At 40.3% G+C, this 17,874-nt stretch overlaps 1 protein-coding gene across 2 annotated transcripts; it reads right to left on the bottom strand.

Moving 5' to 3' along the window:
- Positions 1–9,434: 9,434 nt before the first annotated feature.
- lmo4a (LIM domain only 4a) lies at positions 9,435–14,894 on the bottom strand. Of its 2 annotated transcripts, none has more exons than XM_044096045.1 (5): positions 14,650–14,894; positions 12,061–12,323; positions 11,071–11,167; positions 10,844–10,987; positions 9,435–10,378 (listed from the first exon to the last, which is right to left on the bottom strand). In XM_044096045.1, the coding sequence occupies exons 2-5, from the start codon at positions 12,288–12,290 to the stop codon at positions 10,370–10,372; spliced, it is 480 nt and encodes a 159-aa protein (XP_043951980.1). In that variant the 5' UTR covers positions 12,291–12,323; positions 14,650–14,894; the 3' UTR covers positions 9,435–10,369. The 2 variants fall into 2 exon arrangements, with proteins under 2 accessions (XP_043951980.1, XP_043951981.1); XM_044096046.1 differs by lacking the exon at positions 14,650–14,894 and adding an exon at positions 12,971–13,132 and having other exon boundaries at positions 9,458–10,378.
- Positions 14,895–17,874: the final 2,980 nt, after the last annotated feature.

Genomic DNA, 17,874 nt, shown 5'->3' with positions numbered 1-17,874 from the left:
GAATAATGTCATTGGGCTGTGGTTAGCAATGCTAAATCAAGAGTTAGCACTGCTAAATGAAGAGTTAGCACCACTAAATGAAGAGTTAGCACCACTAAATGAAGAGTTAGCACTGCTAAATGAAGAGTTAGCACTGCTAAATGAATAGATATCACCGCTAAATAGCACTGCTAAATTAATAGTTAGCACTGCTAAATGAAGAGTTAGCACTGCTAAATTAATAGATATCACCGCTAAATAGCACTGCTAAATGAAGAGTTAGCACTGCTAAATGAAGAGTTAGCACCACTAAATAAAGAGTTAGCACCAATAAATGAATAGTTAGCACTGCTAAAGAAATAGTTAGCACTTCTTACCATAAAGCACTAACCATACCTATTAGTTCCAAGGGCTATACCAAAGTGGTATTTAGGGGATGCTAATGCTAAAGTGGTACACTAACAGAATTTAAAGAAAGCTAATATTAAAGCACTATACTTACATAGTAATTAGAAAGAGATAATGCTAAAGTGTTACACCAGTGTAGTATTTAGAAGAAGCTGATGCTAAAACGCTACGCCAGGACATAATATATACCCACATAGGATTTAGATTAAGCTAATGCTAATGGGCTAAGTTACACCATATTGTTGCCCACCATGAGGTTTTGAAAACAATTCATATACCTGAATTTTTTATGTATCTAAATTAACAGCCTGGTTTGAGAATTTATCCAGAACAATTGATTTAGGTTCTTGTGAAACATGTTTTTAAACGCTAAGCTAAATATTAGGGGCAGTGCGAAACTGTTACCACTATGACTGGAACAAAATGTTTAAAGTATTTCCCGTTGTAACTATAATTTCATTTTATTCTTTCGGTGTGTCCAAATGTTCTCCAGTTAAATTATTATTCAATATTTACCTAAATAAAAGGATTTTTGAATTACATAAAAACACAAATGAGAATAAAATGTTATTTTACTGCCTAAATTTAATGAAATAATATTTCCATATTAAGACTTTTAGCCACTTCCGTTCACTGTCTCTATGAATAATTTATCCAACTGTCTGAACCGCTCAGAAAATCCAAGATGGCCGCCCCTCTGGTTTTAGTTTTTGTCTTTATGGATCCCAACAGGTTGAAGCTGGTCTGATCACATTCAGACATGATTTCATCCTGTCACCATATTCACATGTTGTCCATTTTCTCCTCCTTGTCTGATGAACTTTGACCCCAGGGACGGAGATGATGGACATAAAGGTGAAGATAAGACGTTGACCTTTACAGGCAAAGAGGAGCGTTTGTTTTGCTGACCTCTGGTTTGCTCCCTGGTGGGGAAACAGCTGAATGCTGGGCGGCTCCTCCGGGTCGGTTCTGCTGCCGGTTCTGATCCGGTTCTGCTGTGGCCCGGCTCGACTCTGATAAACATCTGCTCTGACATTTTCCTGCTTTCACAGGAAACATGAGAAAAGTTTGTGTTTCTGACGGCAGTCAGAGGACAGAAGGACCGATTGGGTCTGATCCTGATGACATCATCAGGTGATTTAACGACGCTTCATCCTGATTGGCCGCTCTGAGAGGAAAACCTTCTTTTCTGAACTCACCTGTGACGTCATGGAAACATTTAGATCCAAACTTTGATCATTTAAATCAGGGGTTTCAAACTCCAGTCCTGCAGCTTTTAGATGAGCCTCTGCTGCACCTGAATAGAATAATTAAGGTTCTGGAGAACCGATCTACACCAGGTGGAGGTGATTAAGTCGATTCATTCCAGTGTTTTGTACCTGAGGCTCTTCTAAAAACTGCAGGACTGGAGTTTGAGACCCCTGACTTAAACGATCGTTTCCAACCAGAAAGAGTCAAAAATCATTTTCATTTAAAATACTTTAGTGAAAATGGTTTATACTATATTCAAGATGAGGTCTTTAACTAGGCCATTGCAGCTGCTGTGTGTTCAGGATCATGGTTCTGTTGAAGATCCAGTTTGGACCGAAGGTCAACATGGGACACATGAACTTCTGAGTTCCTATTTATTGTTGTACTCATTTCATATTTTCAGGTTTTTGTTGTTAGAAATGTTTTGCTTTATTTGTGATTATAGTTCCAGATGTCTTGCCGTATCCTGTTCCTTTCTCTCTGTGATTCATTTTGTCAGGATTCACAAACTGAAGTAAAAATAAAAGTCTTCAGAATGACTCATCATATTTTGATGACTCATGACTCGGTTCTGTTCGGTTCTTTCAGTCTTTAATTCAGAAACCAAACAGGAACTTTCATAAAATCCTCTGGCCGCGTTTCTGTAACCCTGTGATGATGTCAGCATGTCGAGGCCGTGATGACGTTATTTCCGCCTGCAGGTGGCGCTGTTGAGGCAGAGGAGCTCAGAGTTTCCAGCTGTAATCACTCCGAACCTGAAAACGAGCCGGGACGTTTCCGAACCGCTGCAGCTCAGCAGAACCTCATCTGCTCGTCCAGCTGCTTCCTCATAACGCGTCGCTGCCGTTTGACGCTCACAAGCAGTTTCCTCCAGATGACTCTCACATTACTCCAGATTAAAGTGCATTACCTCACAGCAGCGGAGAGCGTTATTTACCCAACAGATGGCGGCTTCATCCCGCCGTAACACCAAACGCGGCTCCGCAGGTTCCGCTTAACGACTGACGCTCGTTTACTTAGAGGTCAGAGCGGAAAACTCAAGGTCACAGAACCGGTGTTTATCTGCAGGGTCCACCTGAATGTACAAAATAACAGCTGCAGTAAATTTACAACAGACCAGAAAAAATCAGAAATGCTGAGATTAATTTCTGAATTTTTCTTTTAAAAATGTTTCTGAGCTTGAAAAGTGGAAATTTTGCACAAAACGCCTGAAAGGTTTTGAGATTCATTTCTGAGTTTGAAAAATAAAAAACAGGCCAAAACAAATTTTGAGATTAAAATGTTAAAATGTTGAGAGACAAAAGCAGCAACTCTTGAGTTCCTCAGATTTTTTAAAGTTGGAAATTCAAAACTTTTCCAGAATAAAACTTTCTAACATCAAAGATTTTCTTTTGAAACTTAGAAAATGTCAATCCAAAGTTTCCAACTTTCTTCAGATTAATCGAACATTTATCAAGTTTTTTCTTCTTTTTTTTTGTTTATTTTTTAAGCTCAGAAATTTCCATTTTTTTCCTGAATATTTCTGAGATGAACGTTTTTCATCAGATGTCAGTTTTTTTGGCAGAATTTCCTCCTCTTTCCCTCCGTCCATCTCGTCTGTATCGCGGCAGCAGCAGCGGTGCTCAGACCGAGTGTCGGTGAATCTGGAGGGAAAGTTTTTACGCTGTGGATGAAAAGCTGCTGCAGGAAGCGCGATGCTCGACTGCTTCCTGTTTTTCCTCCAGTGAATGGACTCTTTGTGGCCGAACGCCTCCGAAGCCTCCTGACCTGCGTTTGTGTGTGTGTGTGTGTGTGTGTGTGTGTGTGTGAGAGCTGAGATAAAGACGGAGGAGTGGAAATAGTGAGAGCTGTCTGATTATCTCGTTTGGTTGGGCGGGTCGGGTCCAATCAGACCTTGGTTCTGGACGGGCGGCCCAGAAACCCTCCATTTCCTCTCTCCTCTTCCTCTCTCCTCTTCCTCTCACACAGAAACTTCTTCCTGCTGATTTGCTGCTTCGGCCCGTATCATAAACACCGAGCCTGTCTGGACCGCCGGGGCCCCTGGGGGCCCGGTTCTGGTCGCCGTGCGGCAGTCAGACATGAACCGTCGTTATGGAAAATCACAGATGCATTTGTTTTACCCAGGGCGGCATTAGAGAGGGGCGGAGAACCATAAACTATAAAATATCTTCTTGTTGATTTGAACAAGTTTACTGTTGTTTACATGCAGATGAGAGCCAAACATCATTTAATATAAACATTACATCATCAGATGGACCAAAATATAACATCATCTGGTCAGTTTGATGTTCTGAAGACCAAAATAAAAACTATTGGTATAAGTAACATTATAAAATTTTAATGTAAAACATATCTGTGTTTTTTTTGGTTAAAACAAACAAATCCAGAGATTTTATTCCAGTAAACAAAAAGTACAGCTTAGTTAAAATACTCCAAAAAGTATTTTTTTACTCAAGTAAAAGTAACTAGTTACTTCCTGCTGCAGAAACGGTTCAGATCGTTTCCTGCATACTGATTGGTCAGGCGGCGGCAGAAGGCGGGGCTTCCATTTAAAGGAACCTTGAACAAATAGCTTCTCCAGGAAACGCTTTGAGAATTAGTTTTATAAATAATATTCTTAACTTTAAACGTTTCCAACATGACAAACTGAGTTCTGAGGATCTTCTGTAAGAAAACTTCACACTTCCTGCTTCCTATTGTGACATCACAGCCAGAGATGAGCCGGTTCTGGTTTGAAACGTGAGTGAATCCTGGAGGAAACGCTGAAGAATCGGCTGAAATGAATCGTTCAGCCTGAAATGAATCGTTCAGCCTGAAATGAATCGTTCAGCCTAAAATGAATCGTTCAGCCTAAAATGAATCGTTCAGCTTGAAGTGCCTCTCTGAGAGGATGAAGCCATGATTCCAAATACAACAAATCAAGATTAGAGTTTGGAAAAGCAAACTCTGGTCTGATGGGACTGAATTGTTGGATCATTGTTTCATATGGAGGAAAATGGAAACATTTTTCTTAACTGTGAAGTACGGTAGTGGCAGCATCATGCTGACTGATCTGCTTTTCATCTTGAAGAAAGATTCTGTGGAAACGAAGCAACATCTGGAGAAATCAGCAGGAAGTTAAAGTTTGGGCACTAATGGCTCTCCTGGGGCAGAGGTTTGGGGGCCACCAGGGGGCGCTGTGGGGCCTCAGAGAGTTAGAGGGAGAAAAAAATGCAAAAAAGTCTGATTATATTCATATGAAATATTACATATGGTAATAACATTTACCACCACATGGGATGAGTTAGCATTTATGCTAACTGCATGTAATAATTATTGAATGGTAAATAAAAAGGAAACGACTTTTAAAATGTCATAATTCTGACAGAAATAATCCAGACTGAGCTGAAACTGGAACGTTTGACTGATTTAAAATAAAAAATAGAGAAATATCTGGTTTCAGTTCATAAAACATGAGAGGAGCTGCTGTTTGGAGCTCGGACCTCTTCTCTTCACGAGTTTCTGGATCTTTAATCTGCTGCAGATTTGATCCCTCAGACTCATTCAGCAGATTATTCCAGAGATCCGTCTGAAGCTGGTTTCTGAAGCGATCTGGACTCTGCAGCTCTCCGCTGGCCGCCAGGTGCAGCATCTGCGTCAACAAATGGCTGTGGGTTATTCTCAGCTCCGTGTCCTCATTAAAACATTCCCCAAAGCGCCGCCGTAAATCGCCCCGGGCTGCGTGTTTGGATGTCTAATTAGGCGGCGCGCCGCAGCCCGGCCCTGGCTTGTGTGTCACTTTAATGAGGCAATTAGAGATATTAGGGATATCGTATCTGGACTATCGGGAGGTTTTCAGGGAAGTGGAGGGCAGAGAAAGGACAGAGGTGTTGGGTTGCAGGTTGTCGGTCGGCTGAGGAGAGAAAGGACAGAGAAACTTAGCTTAGCCTCCAAGGAAAAGTCAAGAAGTAACTTCTGTGATTCTTCGAGAAGACTCACAAAAGCTGGGAAAACTTTGCGTACTTTCATGCTAATGCGCTAACAGCAGAGCTAATTCCTAACTTAGCAATTTAGAGCTTTTGCTAACTTTAAAACATTTTTTCTTATAAAGTCTAAAGTGCAAATTTATTTGGAATGGCTTTAAGTTCAACATGTGAGTTGAAACGTTATGAATTTAGCTCCTTGGTGTTAGCATTGGCTAAACATCGTGTTATTTTAGCTATTAGCAGTAGTTTTGTTGCTGCTCCCAACGTTTTCTCACTGGTTGATGAAGGTGCAACGCGCCGACTGATGGTTTAAAACGTTTTATTAAATGAATTTTCTGTCGCATAAATGCCCAAGACCACCGTGAACACTACAATAAAATACATCAGTAAAACCGTCATGTTACCTTATATGAATTGTTCAAATGAAACTTATTACACATATACAAACACAAGAATATTTCACTCAATTGTCCATACCGTATGCCTCTCCAGCCAGAAGGTTAGGAGTTGCTAGAAGTCCATTTCTTCCATATTTCAGTTCTTTGTCTTTCCTTTTACCGCTTGCACACCGACTGAGTATGAAAACAAAACTTAAAGTCTTATATCGAAAGCATCACGTGACCAAGTGACGACCTAATTCCTTGCGTTCGCTACAAGTTTAGCTATTGTTTCTGATTAATACTTTAGGGATAGCTCAGCTATTAATATTTTATTTTTAATTAGCAGTGCTAACTGCTGGTTAAATCATTCATCCTCCTTCCAGCAAACTTTCATTTAATCAATAAACCTGTCGAACAGGAGAAGAGAAAAGTTGTTTACTGAAGCCTAAACATTTAAACGGTTTTCTCTGTTGGCTGAATGTTGCTGATTAACCAGGACTGACTGGATGCAGAGGAAACAGAGAAATACATATCTGATTATCAAAATATTGTGTTTAGAAACTAAATGTTCAACTAACTCAGAGCTAACGCATTTGGATAGTTAGCTGGAAATATTTAGCTCTGAGCCAATGTTAAGCTAACTCTGAGCTAGCTTAATATTTAGCATTGAGCTAGCTAAATCTTTAATTTGGAAATTAAATATTTATTCAGTTAATATTTAACAAGCTTAGAGAAAAACAAAATGCCAGAAGTAAATATTTAGTTAAGAGCTAATTAGTTAGCTTGACCACTAAATGTTTATCTTGCTAATAAAATATCAGATAAATGAACATGGTGAAAATATCTTATTTTCCATATTGTTGTGTAAATTCTGATGTTTGGTTCCGAACCACCTCTGTGGTTCTGATGGTTCTGTTGGACTCGCTGGGCGTTAATCTGCACGTTTTTCTGTGACTCACTGTGAGAGTCGAGAGCTGCAAATTGCATCTGTTCCTAATTAAAGAGTGCTAATGAAAGCCCGTTCTCCTGGTGGGCCTGGTGCTCCTGGCCCGGCGGGTCGCCGCGACGCTCCGCAGGAGGAAGAGGAGCCAGTCCGGCTCAGAGGCTGAAGGTCGGCTGCTCGGTCCGCACGTTGCTCTGGTTCCAGCAACCCGCAGCAACATTTAAAAAAAGTTTCTGCCAAAAGACTAAAATGACAAAAAACAACTTTTCTATAAAAACGTGATTTCTGGGTCTGAATAGTGGAAAGTGGGTTAAGTTTTGACAAGTTTTACAAAATCTCCAGAATTCGGACTCTAATAAACCGTCATACTAACAAGTTCAGTAAATAAGAATTGTGCAAATGTACAGAGACAAACATAAAAATTAGATTTAAATTCTGTATTTAAATTAAAACTTAAATACATAAATCTGCTGCTGCTTCCTAAAAACATTGTTACACAGTTCACAGTTTTCTGATGATTCAGATGATGTGGGGATCGACTCCCCCTGGTGGCCTGGAGGTTAACGTGTTGTTTTGTTTTTGGTTGAATTATTTTGTGTGTTTTGGAGTTAGCATCATTCAGGGTTTAGCCCCTGCAGGCCACCGTAGTCTAAACAGAGACAACTCCAGGAAACTGTTCATGTCCCCCGATCCAGATCCAACTTCAGACAGGAACCGGTTCCTCCAGAACCAGAGGAGCAGAGAGGTTCTGTTGGCCCGGTCGGGTCGGGTCGGGTCGGTCTGTTGGCTCTGGGAGCAGCAGAATAAACGCCAGCAGGGATTCTTGATGTTTCAGATTCATTTTCAGGTTTAATGAGACGGATGGAGCCGGCCGCTGCAGAAACGGTGTGTGTGCGTGTGTGTGTGTGTGGGTGTGTGTGCGTGTGTGTGCGCGTGTGCGTGTGCGTGTGCGTGTGTGTGTGTGCGGGTGGAGATGCTGCCAGCGCTACAGGACTTTTTAATTACAACTCCACATCCCGGCCTGCTGACGTCTGGGGAACCGCTTAATTAAAATCCTCATTATTTTACTTTTAATTAGTTCCCCTCCTTTGTTTCCTCTCTCCATATGGCAGCGCTCTCCGGTCAGATCAGCTTAATTGAGCTAATTAAGTTGATCAGTTTAATTATTCAAAGTGTTCTGATTGGATGGACGAGTTACTGATTCAGACTCTTTATGATTCCCAGTGGATCCATTCGACCCGACAGAACCAGAACCAGACGGTTCTGTTCAGAGACATGGACTGGTGGAACCTTTAAATCCAGAACCGCTTCACACCGACACAATTAATAAGAATTTATTATTTATTTAGGATTTAGTACACTCTGATGTTAGCTTCAGACTAAATATTTAGGTAGCTAATATGAAGTTAGCATGCTAACTAATTAGCTGTAAATTAAATATTTTCTAAGTACTCAGTTTGAAGCTAAAAATGTAGTTAGCATGCTAAATATTTAGCTTCAAATAGCATGCTAACTATGCTAACTAATTGTTAAACATTAAGCTAGCATGCTAGCTGAATCTTTCCTTCAGTTCTTTTAAAACAGTTTTCTGGGTGAAATCTCGGCTCTTTATCTAAGCAGTGAAACAAATTTCTACAGATGTTTGTTGAATCAAAAGTTTGACTCATCCGGGTCGGATGTGTTTGGTAGTTCAGAACCGCTCTGAGCGCTCTGCTCTCCGCGCTCCGCCTGGTGACCTGAAGGCACCGCGTTTCTGCTCAGGAGGAGCAGAAGACAAATTCATTACTGCATGCTAATCAGTTTAGCCGCAGCATGCTAATCAGTTTAGCCGCAGTGATCTTCATGTGTTGGTTTTGACAGCGGGGGTCTGCCGCCTAACGAGGCCTCGTCTCCCTCAACTCAGAAATAATTAGCAGCAAAGCGAAGCCACAGAGAGGAAAAGGTCAAAGGTTAAAATCCAGAGACAGAGAGGATTTGTTTCTGTTTCTATAAAAATGTTTTCTATTTTCTTATTGGTCTCAGAATAAAAACTTTCTGAAGCTGCTGGAGAAACGGAGCAAACAGGAAATAAAAACGATGAATATCTAAACTCTCCGATAAAAACTGGAACCTGAAAACAAAAATTCTATAAGATTATAGAAACTTCAGATCTCAAGCCGGACCTGAAGGTTTTATTACAGATTAACGATAAATCGGCTCAAATATCGGAATCAGTCCGATAAATAAAACTGGATCCAGTGACGCAGCAAAGGATTGTGGGAAGTTTAAGTCAGACAGCGGTGACGTCGGCGTTCAGTGAAATATATTTATAAAATCTGTAGATTTCGGTTTTCAGCCATAACAGGAATATTTATGTTCATATCTCCAGTTTTTATTCATTTCTGGAATATTTTTTCTTTTTGTTCGTTTTGAATCATTTAGAATCTGAAATCTGACCCATGAATTTCAGTTTGGTGATTTATTCAGACGTTTTATTGCAGTAAATTCAGCAGGAAAACTCACATTGCAGCTTTAAGTTCTTTATTGTTCTGATGATGCAACAGTTTAATAAAACTAAAAGTATTTTTGGTTTTCAGTTGAAAGTCGAGTGAAAACTTTGTTATTCTGCAGATTTTCTCTTTGAAAAGAAAAACTTATCAGGTGTTAATAATAAAAAACAATTTTTATGTTTGTTTTCTTACAAAAGAACAGAAGCAGTGATAAATATTTAAATATTTTTTACTGTTTTTATAAGATTTCAGCCTGTTTTTAATCTTTGTGTAAAAAAAAAAAGAAGTTTCCATCTGCTGGGGCCAAATCTGGTGAAACCAGCTACAGTCGGGGGCCGCGCAAAATCAGTCCAAGGGCCGCAAACGGCCCCCGAGCCACACTTTGGGCACCGCCGGTTCTGAGCAGCAGATATGAATAATTCTGCTTAAATAACAGAAGATTCATGTCAGATAATTCAGTAAAAATCATTTTATTTTCAGGATTTTTTGTTTTTAACGGAAACTTTTGACAAATTTTCATAAAAACTGAAACCAGACAAACAGGAACTTCCTCCTGCGGCGGCGGGGAGACGTCAGCCAGACGCTCACACAGGCGGCGGAGGAGGTATCATGATGCGGGCTTGACTTTCAGTCTGCCAGCCTCTGATTGGTCCAGGATGCGTCCAATCAGAGTCCATCAGCTGGAGCAGCAGTGGCCTAGTCAAAGTTCAAACCTCAAGTCTTCATCATTTCCTGGTAAACCTTGGAGGACTTCCTGTTGCGTCCCAAACAAACTTTATTTACAAGAAGAAGAGCGTCCACTGCTGACCGGACCGGACCGGACCGGCTGTCGGGTTCACTGGGCGCATTCAGCAGGAGGAAGATGATGATGAAGGACGGCGATAGACGGGGAAGAAGTAGGAGAAGAAGAAGAAGAAGAAGAAGAAGAAGGCACGTCTGGCTCCATCGTCTTCCTCAGCAAACCTGGAACCAGAAACACCGACATGTTGGGAGGATTTCTGCTCTTATTTACTTCCATACAGAAGTTACGCTGCGTAACCATGGCAACAAGGAATTGTTTTTACACATGGGAGAGATCATCATGAGATCAGCTAATACCTGAACTTTAACCCCAAATCAAAGAAGAGATGAAAATGTATGGAAAGCCATTAGTGTCAAAAATAATACACATTAAGAGCTGAAATGTATGGTAAACCATGAATGGTAAATAACAGGATGCTGGGTTTTTCCATGTTGGGAACCTGCAGCTGTTTTATGATTACAAAAGTATTCACACCTTACTGATTTCATTTTTGCTTTTTCATGTTCAATGTTTAAGATCAAACACAAAATTCTGTTTTTGACTGAAGGTTTTCAGCATTAAGAGAAAAACATCAGCTGCCTGATAACAGGTGACCTGCTCTGGTCTCCAGCTGGACTTTGACTGACCTTCTGATCGGCCATGATGCTGCCGCCCTGCAGCGCCACCAGGGCGGCGCCGGGCCGGTCCTGTTCGCAGAAGATCGTCCCGTTGACGTAGTGGAAGCGGTCGCCGGGCACCAGCCGGTTCCTGCAGGTGGCGCAGCTGAAACACTGGGGGACAGATGGTAACAACCCGGTCAGCAACCCGTCAGACAGCAGGGGGCGCCACACAACTTCTGCTGCGCATCACCAACCTTCAGGTGGTAGACGCTGCCCTGAGCCCGCATCACCAGCTCACTGGCCGGGATGGACTGTCCGCAGGCGCTGCAGGCGCCGCTGTGACCGAAGAGCCTGAAACACAGAGTCCCACATCACCATGCTGCCACCACCGAGCCTCACAGCAGCTACCAGCTAACCTAAACCCAACCAGCTGGAATTAATCACATTTAAATCAACAAAAGCAGAAAGTTTTCGAATAAACAGACAAATGAGCAATAAATCAGATACATTCATAGTTTTTAATCTGTTCAATCATCAAAGGTTCAGAAACTCCTGATCGTTCATGGAGCTTCTTTAGCTGATTAGCATCTCAAAAGCTTTGAATAACACCTGAACTTTGACCCCAAGTCCCAGGAGGAAGGATGGATGAACTTCAAACCGAAAAACGATAGAGAGCTGGAATATTTCAGCATCACGCCCCCTACCGCGGCATCACGTCCCCTACCGCGGCATCACGCCCCCTACCGCGGCATCACGTCCCCTACCGCGGCATCTCTCTAACCAGAAGCGGCAAAAGCCAAGGAGGTGGATTAGCAGAGCTAGCTAACGTTTAGGTCATGTTACTGTGGGATATAGTCTCTGCTGCCTGGGTGTTGAGCTGTTAGCATGTTAGTAGCATCTCCTGTTAGCACAGTCTTCAGTCAGAGGCTTCTTCAGGTTGGTTGGAAAGCTGACTGCTACTGGAGATCCTTCCAGCCCTCAGCAGCGGCTCTTTAAAGATGCTAATGGCATAAATCATGTTTCATTCAATTAAAAATCAAGTGCTACAAATATTAGCACTGAAGCTAGTTTATAATACCTGCTAGCATTCAGGCTAAATGCTAAAAGCATTAGCATTAAAAGCTACAAATAAACAAGTTTCATTGAACTGAATTCAGATGTTGGGGCTCAAACCAAACTGGAGGTCAGAGACTCTGTGGTTTGGACCTGGTCCAGTCCGGTCCGGTCCAGTCCGGTCCGCCTACCTGATGTAGTCGTTCTTGCAGAGGATCATGCCTCCCTTGCTGTAGCAGATGCTGCTGAACTCGCCCAGCGGGGCGTGGCAGCAGGAGCATTTCAGGCAGCGGGTGTGCCAGTAGCGCTCCATGGAGAAGAGCAGGAAGCGGTCCATGATGCGCCCGCCGCATCCCGCACACGCCCGGGCGCCCGTCGCCCCGCCGCCGCCCAGCACCGCCTCCACCCTGCTGTTCACCATGGCAACCTGGAGGAGCAGAGCACGGCTCTGAATCTGCATCAACATGGAGGACAATAAAATCATTTCAGGATGAAACAGGAAGATTTGATTTGATTTTGATCAGATATTCACTATGATGTTCATTTATGTTTTATTTTTTACCTTTAATTTGAAAGGTTTTTATTTAGATCCAAGATTTTATTTACAAAAGACAAGAATAATTAAATTAAGTAATAAATATCTAAGTATTTTGCTTCAAACTAATTATTTAGCTAATATGCGAACTCACTTGCAGGTAACAGGAAGCTAAATGTTTAGTTACCAATTCAAGTTATCTGCAAGTGATTTTACATTTTAGCTAAATATTTAGCTTCAATCTAAAAACACTTAACCCACTAAGCAAATATTCAGAATTAAACCAACTGTTTGCTAACATTTACTTAGCAAACTAAATATTAAGAATGGAGTTAACTGTTAACTTTGAAGCTAAGTGCTTAGCTTGCTAATCAAACATTTAGCTGAGGCGTGTGGCTGGATAAGTTCAATTATTGCCACTTTTGTCGCTCCGTAGCGCCGGTCCAGTCGGTAGGATTATTTCCTGCCGGTGGGTCCGGAATGTGAAAACGTTTAGCTCAACACCTTCAGGTCCAGTTTAGAACTGAACCCGTCCAGAACTCGGAGCTTTTCTCCGGATAATTCACCAGTTTCACTCCTGAAACCAGCCGGGTTCTTCCCGCTCCTGCAGAAACGCGGTTCCGCTTGTTTCCAGGCACAGCTGGGAGTAATCCAGCCTCTGGCCGGCCCAGCAGTGAGTCAGAACCCCTGCAGAACCAGAACCGGGTCCAGGGTTATAATTAGCAGCAACATCAAACAGCTGCAGCAGCTGGCCCGGTTCTTCTGGAGCAGACACCTGGGTCCAATCAGCCGGAGGGCGGAACACCGAGTTAGGAAGCCCGAGGCCGGGCTAGAGCCGCTGACAGAACCGCCCGGACCGGATCCGGACTGGTTCATCAGAACCGGGCCAGAATCACCGGGACGGGCCTTTTAGTTCGGCAGAACCTGGAAGTTTTCAGTAAAATGGCTCCAACATTTCCACTGAGGTCAAACAGAAACCAGGTTAGAGATGATTTTAAGGTTTCAGTCTCTGAATAAACTTCAGTTTCCTGAAAAAACTCCAGTGAAAGTTTTAGGATGAGGTGAAATGTATGGAAACAGTTTTCCCATCATACAGGTCATGTGATCAACAGCCGGATGTTGGTACATGAAGAGACAGGAAGTAGAATTGTTTATTCAGTCACAGGCTGAAATCTGAATTTAGAATCCATTTTCTGACAACGTTTCACTATTTCAGTCTTTCATTAAAATGTTTAATTACATTTCACAAAAAACAGAGAAAATTGTTTTAATTTGTTTTTTTCTTTTTATGAAATTTTTGAGTTGTTTGAGAACTTTGACCTTTGATCTTGGCCAGAAGTTTGGCCCCGCCCTCCAGCAAAACGCTTCCTACTTTCACCGGAGAAAAGGCGGGAATCGCCATGGCAACACTCTAACTCAGCCTGAGCCTTCATTTTGTTTTTAAGGATTTTTACACGCCTGGCAGCTGATTTTAGCAGAAAGACGTCTGGGTCGGCCCGTCCAGCGGAACCAGGACTCTGGGTTGTCGGGTCAGAACCAGCTGCTTCCCGGGTCAGAACCAGCCCAGTGACCGTCAGACGCTCCTGTTACCGCCGGTAGCGTCATCTCGCTAATGGTGCCCCCTGGTGGCCTGTACAGAAACAACCACTCCCCCTGAATGACGGACCAGAACCGGTCCCAACTGGACCGGACTGGACTGGACCTCCGGGATGCTCAAACACTTTTAGCTGCTTAAAATAATAAAAGAAAAAACTAGAAGACAAAAAATGAAAAAGATTTTAAAAATTGTGTTTTGATTCATTTTCTTCACTGAGAATATTTATTAATTTCAGTTTTAAGATTAAAATAAATCTGAACAAACATTTAGTTTGTCTTTCTGGCATTTAGAAAAAATTAAATGTATTTGTTTGCATATCATCAACTTCCTAAAATTATGGACAAAGTCATTTTTCCAAAAGTGATTTTGGCAAATAATAAATGAATAAATAAAATAAATTAAATACTTTAGAAACAAAATATTCGGAAGGTGACAATATTTTTATAGTAAGTGTATCTTTAAATACTATTAGGAAGCCAAACAGAAAGTTTAATGTGTTTAGAAAATAAAATGTTTCTGTTTATTTATTTAAGAAAAATCCCAAACAAATAAATTAGAATTAATTTAAACTATGAAACATTTCTGCTTCCTGTTCCTGGCCCAGCAGACAGAAAGCAGAAGTTCTGGTCCGGATCGGTTCCGACTCACCTCCTGCTGGAAAAGCTGCTGGTCCAGAGGGATCCGAACCGCCAGCCGGGGGAATTGCTCAGCGGCTGTTTTGTCCTGTGGAGGGCGGGAAGCGGAGCCGAACCTCCTCCATATAAAGTCCTTCTGGATCGGAACCGAAACCTGGAAATCCGGCAGCGGGTCGCTTCTGCTCGGCGCTGCTTTTCTGCCTGAGGTTTAAAACCGACTGCAGCCACGCCCCCTCTGACGTCACCGGGAGGTGTGGCTTCAGCTGCGGTTTCCTTCCTGACCGCCAGAGGGCGACATTTAGATCCTTTATTACCATGGAACACGTCGATAAAAATGTTTTAAATTCAAATACGGAGCAGAAATCATTATTTTATGTTAATGTCAAATATTAACTTATAAAATATTTAAAAAATGAAGTTAAAGAGCTTCCAAACGCCCTTTGTATTGCAGAAAAACTGTCCTGAAAAATAATCTGCATCATTTATTTAACTATGAAATCAAGAAGCAGAGAAAAGATCAAGTGAATTTTGACATTTATGAAAGATTAAAGTCAAAATTAAAAACATTAATTTAACTAGAGCAGAGGTTTGAAATCATGAAAAGAAGCCGTTGCTCTGCTGCTGGGTTTCCTCTGGAATATGAAAAATAAAATCATGATCAATTATTCCTAAACTTGTTTAAGGTTTAGTGATTTTTATCCAGAATATTTATGGAAAACAAACTGATCTGTTAGAAAGTAAAACAATAAATAATCTGATGTATCTCAGTCAGAATAACACCGGACTGGCTGGAACCAAGTGTATCATTAATTGTGACAAAATAATTATCTGATATTAAACAACTATAAATAAAAATTTGCTTCTTTATTCTTTTTAGATAAATAAATAAATAAAACAAATGACTAAAAGCTTCCTCAAATTTAAAATTGCATTAGATGGATGTCATAATTTTTATGTTTTTTTGTGATTATTCAAATGCATTGTAATTTACATTATGCTTTTTATTTTACTTTATTCAAATTAACCCTAATTTTTTAAAAACAAATATAACACATAATTCAATAAACATTGTGTAAATATTAGTTCTTATTTTGCTGGTTTCCAGTTTTCATTAAAAATAAAACAAACATATTATTTATTTTACAGCATTTTAAATTTTCTCTGCCGCCCACTGAGCAGAGAGCGCCCTCTGCTGGACAGACTGGAAAAGTCGGATCAGTCCGAACAACAATAAAATATTTACACAAATATAATGTGGAGGCCAAGTTAATGTATAAAATATTCAGTTACTGTAAAAACTTATTTGTTTAATTAGTAATTTAATAAGTGCCTTTGTTGCATTATTATATTGCATGTAGCTAATTTCATAATGTTTTATTGTGAATACGTGTTTTATTTGAAGTTTGTATGATTTATAACTTCATTGGCTTCATTGCGCGGCCTGAGTGTTAATGAAGGTTAGAGAGAGGAGTGAGAATCCACACGGTTTTTCAACCGTAGTTTGTTTGTGGAGGTTATTTAAGATTTAATTGCTTTGGTAAAGAATAACCCAAGAAACTGTGGAATACATTTTTGTTTTACATCTTTACATTGGAGCGCTGTGGAAGTTTTTATTTTCCTCTTCAAACACAGATTAACCTTGTGGCATCACAGATAATAATATATCTTGCTTTATTTATAAATATTAAATTATTTTAGGCTGCTTGTGTTCCCGTTTTAAATGAGGAAAAAGTTTCTAAGTTTCCATTTATTGCTATTTTTATTTAATTTAATTCAAATAATTTTTTGTTTTCATTGTTTATTGTGTTTTATATCGTTAACTTGTGCCTTGTTTTATTCTACTGTAAATTATTTTCTATGTATTTATGTTTCTGTCTTTTTAATTACTAATATTACCCAAATACTTTCAAGTAAAAACATAAATATGTTTTACTTTATTTCACTTTATAATAGCTGTTGATTTATTTTTGTTTTTTTGGATTTTTTTTTTATTTTTATATTTGTCTCTTAAAGAGAATTACTTCTCTATATATTTTTAAACATGTTTCGTTAAAATGTTTACAGATGTTTTAAAGAAATATTGGGTCTTAACTCCGGGCTGTAGATGGCGCTGTTCATCCGAATTATGTGTCCAAGGTGGAGCGTTCAATTCCAAGAAGGAGTTTTGAATTTCTTGTTGAATATCTTGGTTTTAATGATCCATAAAGTCAAACTTACACCTTGAAATCAAAAGCAGCTTTTCTTCACATCCATCCAGAGTTTTTAGCTCCTGTTTTCTACTAGCAGAAAAACAAAAAGGTTTATTTGCCTGTTTGTTGTTAATAGGTAATTTTCCACGATTTATAAAATCCGTTCAATCGATTCTATTGAAACTTTATCGTGTCCGTCTCAGAACATTATGAAGCATTTTTAATTAAACGTGTTTCTCACTGTTTTTTATTTTTAAACCGTTATCGGGCGGAGAGGCCCTCTTCTGAAGTTTGTTGATGAGCTAACTTGAAAGCAGCATCCGTTATGATTGATTAAACCTGCAGTCAAACCATAAATAAATAAATATGAACTGGTTGCGTTTCTACACTTCATGTTACGGTCGCCGTTTGCGATCATGTTGCATTCAATAACACCCCGTAAATTAGAAAGCTACCCCGAATTAGCTGATATTAATATTTAAGTATTCTCTTAAATATTTCATATTCCAACACCTGGCCCCCTCTTGGCTCTCTTTGGGTTCAGTGGTTCAGTGTTGCCTTTACCAGCCTCTAAACGACGGGCCCTGGCATTTTGCTCACTGATAGCGAGGCGAACAGTTCTGACCAGGTGGAAGCTGCTGCTCCTCCAACTCACAAGCAGAGGCTCTGTGACCTCATGTCGTGTTTGAAACTGGAAAGGATTAGATGTTCTCTTCAACACGCAACTGGTAAATTTGAAAAAACATGGGGAGCCTTTCTTGACTCATTTCAAAACATACAATAATGCTCCAGATTAATGAAGTTAATTGATTTTATTAAGATGTGTTTCATTTCTGTCAGGGATAGGAATGCAGTGGGTGGACCTACTGGGCAGTGACCTGGGTGGGCTAAATGGGATTACTTTGGAGGGATTATTTTCTCTGTGTGTATTATTTTATGTATGTGTTAGATACACTTTAACTAGATACACTTCTTTGTATTCACAAACTGTATGTATTAAAAGAAAAAACTCAATAAAAAGACAGTGATTAAAAAAAAATTTCATATTC

This window comes from Gambusia affinis, linkage group LG17 (assembly GCF_019740435.1).
Source record: "Gambusia affinis linkage group LG17, SWU_Gaff_1.0, whole genome shotgun sequence".
Taxonomy (NCBI): domain Eukaryota; kingdom Metazoa; phylum Chordata; class Actinopteri; order Cyprinodontiformes; family Poeciliidae; genus Gambusia; species Gambusia affinis.
The sequence above is the reverse complement of the archived record's forward strand: the minus strand, read 5'-3'. Positions and strand labels throughout refer to the sequence as shown.